Below are 3,606 nucleotides of genomic sequence, written 5' to 3'. Positions count from 1 at the left end.
AAAATTGACTAACACTTCAATCAACTTTCAATCATTAAAGTAATCATAATATCCAGTGATAAAATTTAGTAAAAATAGATAACAACAACATAAAAAAACAAAAAAATATGGGCATATTAAGTTATTAACTCTCAGAGGATTTTCTAAAGAACACAAAATCTCATCCTTGTATGTGAAGAAATGACGTTGTTAATGAACAAGTTAGAGATTTGTTAAGTTTTTTTTTTATTGTACCTTCAATAATTCAGTAGAGAAAACTTGCTTGAATACTCAATTAACGTTGGTTATTTAATATGTACTAACAAATACTTATAACAATAATATTGTAGAAACATAAACAACAAAATTTAAAGCATGTACTCAAAAATAACAATTAATAATATAAGCATAAATTAATGATTGTACTCTGTAACAATGGAATGAAATAGAATGGAAAAAATCGAGCCCACTGAATGCACAGTGTTCCCTTAAGGAAATTATTCCCCCTTAGTACCCGAGATTTAAAGGAATAGATCCTCTCAGGAAAGAACGATTCTATTCGCCAGTGTATTGATACAAAAAATGGTGTTAGTGAGTCATTCAACAGGAGCAAAGTACACAATTATTCAGTTGAAGAAGAAGTTCAAAATTTTTGTTGTTTTAAAATGAGAGGAAATTCCTCTATTTATAGACAACAAAAGGTAGTGTAAACAAATGCTTATTGTGTCTTATTAGAAAGGTCACAACTTTTCATAAAAGTCGCCACTTTTCATAAAAGTCGCAACTCTTCATAAAAGTAGCAACTCTTCATAAAAGGGGAAGGCTAGTTTTGGAAATAAAATAAATTAAAAGGGAATCCTGGTTTGTGGTAGCGCCACGTAGGTGGGTCTAGAGTTCTCTTTTATATATATATATATATATATATATATATATGTATAAATTTGTATGTTTTTTCCATTTGTGCCTTTCCTCAATAAAATCCACTTTGCTTTTGTGCTTAAAGCTGCAAGTATTTTATAAACAATGTCATAGTATTTTTAAACAAAAGAGCTAAAATACACCTAAGAGAGCTGTTGTTATATTAATATGATATATTAGTGAAGTATGTTATTACAGTACTTATTTTGTAGAATTATAATAGACAATAGAGCAAAAATACACCCCCAGAGAGCTGTTATTAGTATTAATAGGAACATGTAAAATGAAATCTAGATACTCTTGAGTATTTTTGTTTTAATAAACAAATGCCTTGGATTTGAACTATAATTTATTATGTCATGATAGACCATGCTAAGATCAAGGAGCTAACAAAATAAAAAGGACTATTAGGTGAATTTAGAGGGGATATATTATATAAACCAATAAAATATACATACAAGATATCTTGTCTTAAAATATTAGGTGATTTCTTTCTATTTGTTGTAGCCTTGGTTTATAGAGTTACTTGATACATGTTGTTAGTGGGAGATGACGCATATCTTGTGAAATTAGTCGAAGTAGCATAAGCTGTCTGGATACCACAATTATAAATAAAAATATCTTGCCTTAAATGAGAAGTTGAGAGGGATCAATAACAAGAACTTTGGCATTCAAATACTTTCTCAATGCTTGTGGCATGACCTTTTTAAAAAAAATAAAATTGGGTTAGGAGTAGGAGATTACAAAGTGAGAATCCTCACCAACATTGCATGACCTCATTGAGTCAAGAAGTTGAGAACATAAACTATCAATTTGGAACAACTACACAATGGAGTAATAGTTGAATTTTGGTTTCTAATTTTTGGTCACATGCATAACATCTACAAACAATTTGTATGTCCTTTCTGCTAAGGTTGTCCTGGCTCAAACAAGTTTCATAGAGTGTTGTCCCGCTGAAAGCATTTGTCCTTTATTGGTATCTTTGTTTTCGAGAGCTTCCAAGAACAATGATTTCATTGTGAGCACACATTCATATGTGTAGCTTGCTTTTATAGATATTACTTTGTTTGTATTGCTTCACTTTAGTTTTTCAACTACATGTTCATTTACTATATGATTATCTAATCTAGCAAGTAGGCTAACTAGGTTGTCGTCATTCACCCAATTATGAACATATCCTCTAAACAACATGTTCTAGTTGTTGCTCTTTGTTTAGTGAGAGGATGGATTGAGTCTCAAGTATTTTAGAGAGGGTTAAAGTAATCATCCATTAGAGTTGAATTCCCTTTCCATTTATCCTTCTAGAATATGCTATGAAGTCCATTGCCTACTTAATTGTTTAGTGAGAAGATAATTTATTGTTTTTTGAACCTTTACAAATTGCATAACTAAATAAATAAGTTAATATTCTTCATTTTTGATTGAACATTTTAAATTAAGCTTGTAATGTTTGAAGATATTGAATATGTAAGTTTACTTGTACTTTTGTCATTAAAAGGCCCTTTTGAGGCATGCTTAAGTCTTGGAGATCAATGCAATATAAACTTGGTGTTTTGTTTGCTGGCTGACAAGCAATATGGTGCCTAACATTGTCTCTTTTCACCTATGGGTTCTTTCTAACATAAAATATAGTTAGCATATTGATATTCTTGGTCCCCATGGGCTGTTTTGTAATATTCTTGTTGTTGTTTTTGTTGTTATTTCATACTTATATTATATTTCATTATTTTGCCAATGAACAGGATAAGATGAATGTAAATGGTGCACCTATGAGCTTAAATTGGTAAGTTTGCACTATAGATTTTCTCCTCTCAATTAGCTTCATCTAGTTTATGTTGGTGCCATTTGATCTTTATGCTATATATTTTGTACTTTGTGCAGCCAAGATGATTCCAACCAATTAATTCAAGCCAAGTGCCATTTTGTACAAGCATTGATTGACAATGCCATTTATAAACTTGGGGATGATGCGTATGTAAAGGTGAATTCTACGGTGCTCAAGTATAGTTAGTCTTTCAGTTCTGAATTGACATCCCTTTAAAATATATTCCCTTTGTTTCATTTTGTTTATCTTACTTTCCTTTTTAGTCTGTTTGAAAAATTCTCTTTCCTTTTTTGACAACTTCTTAATTCTAGTTTTCCCTATGGCATGTTTAAGACCACATGATTAAAGTGTATTTTGATACATTTTACATATCTTTAGTATAGGACTACAAAATTTTAAAGTCTTTTTTAAACTTCGTCTCAAGTCAAAACTAGACAAAGGAAGAAATAATGTGTACTAGGTCCATCTTGTTCTTTCTCTTGGATTTTCTAGAATGTAATTAATTTTTCTTTACCATTTTGATAAATCTAATTTCTTGCAAAACAACTTTTCCTTCCGCAAGTAGTCCTTGAAAATAAAGAAGAATTATTTGATTATCTCTTAAACTCTTGGGATAGATTATGTATACATATAATACCTTAAAGTACCCTTCGGGGTGGCCCAGTGGTTTGAGCTTGGGACTTCCATGTTGGAGGTCTCAAGTTCGAAACCCCTTGCCAGCGAAAGCAAGGGGTTTGCCTTCTGGGTCGAGCTCGTCGCACCAGGTTTGCCTAGTGCGGTTTACCTCTCCTATGTGGTTTGCCAGCTATTGCATAGGAGCGGGGGTTTTACCCTGTGCGCACCCAAAGGGTAGCGGCTGCGGGTTTCCCTTGTCATCAAAAAAA

The 3,606-nt window shown here is 31.8% G+C and overlaps 1 protein-coding gene across 1 annotated transcript in view; it reads left to right on the top strand.

Annotated features, from left to right (window-relative positions):
- Positions 1 to 3,606, top strand: part of LOC102580641 (DNA (cytosine-5)-methyltransferase 1) — an 11,631-nt gene that overhangs the window by 2,318 nt on the left and 5,707 nt on the right. Inside the window, exons 2-3 of the mRNA XM_006354105.2 lie at positions 2,640 to 2,680; positions 2,779 to 2,878. Coding sequence (XP_006354167.1) covers positions 2,640 to 2,680; positions 2,779 to 2,878 — 141 coding nt within the window. The remainder of the gene's footprint in view (positions 1 to 2,639; positions 2,681 to 2,778; positions 2,879 to 3,606) is intronic.

Source organism: Solanum tuberosum, unplaced genomic scaffold (assembly GCF_000226075.1).
Source record: "Solanum tuberosum cultivar DM 1-3 516 R44 unplaced genomic scaffold, SolTub_3.0 scf00172, whole genome shotgun sequence".
NCBI lineage: Eukaryota > Viridiplantae > Streptophyta > Magnoliopsida > Solanales > Solanaceae > Solanum > Solanum tuberosum.
This window is presented reverse-complemented; position numbering and strand designations above follow the sequence as displayed.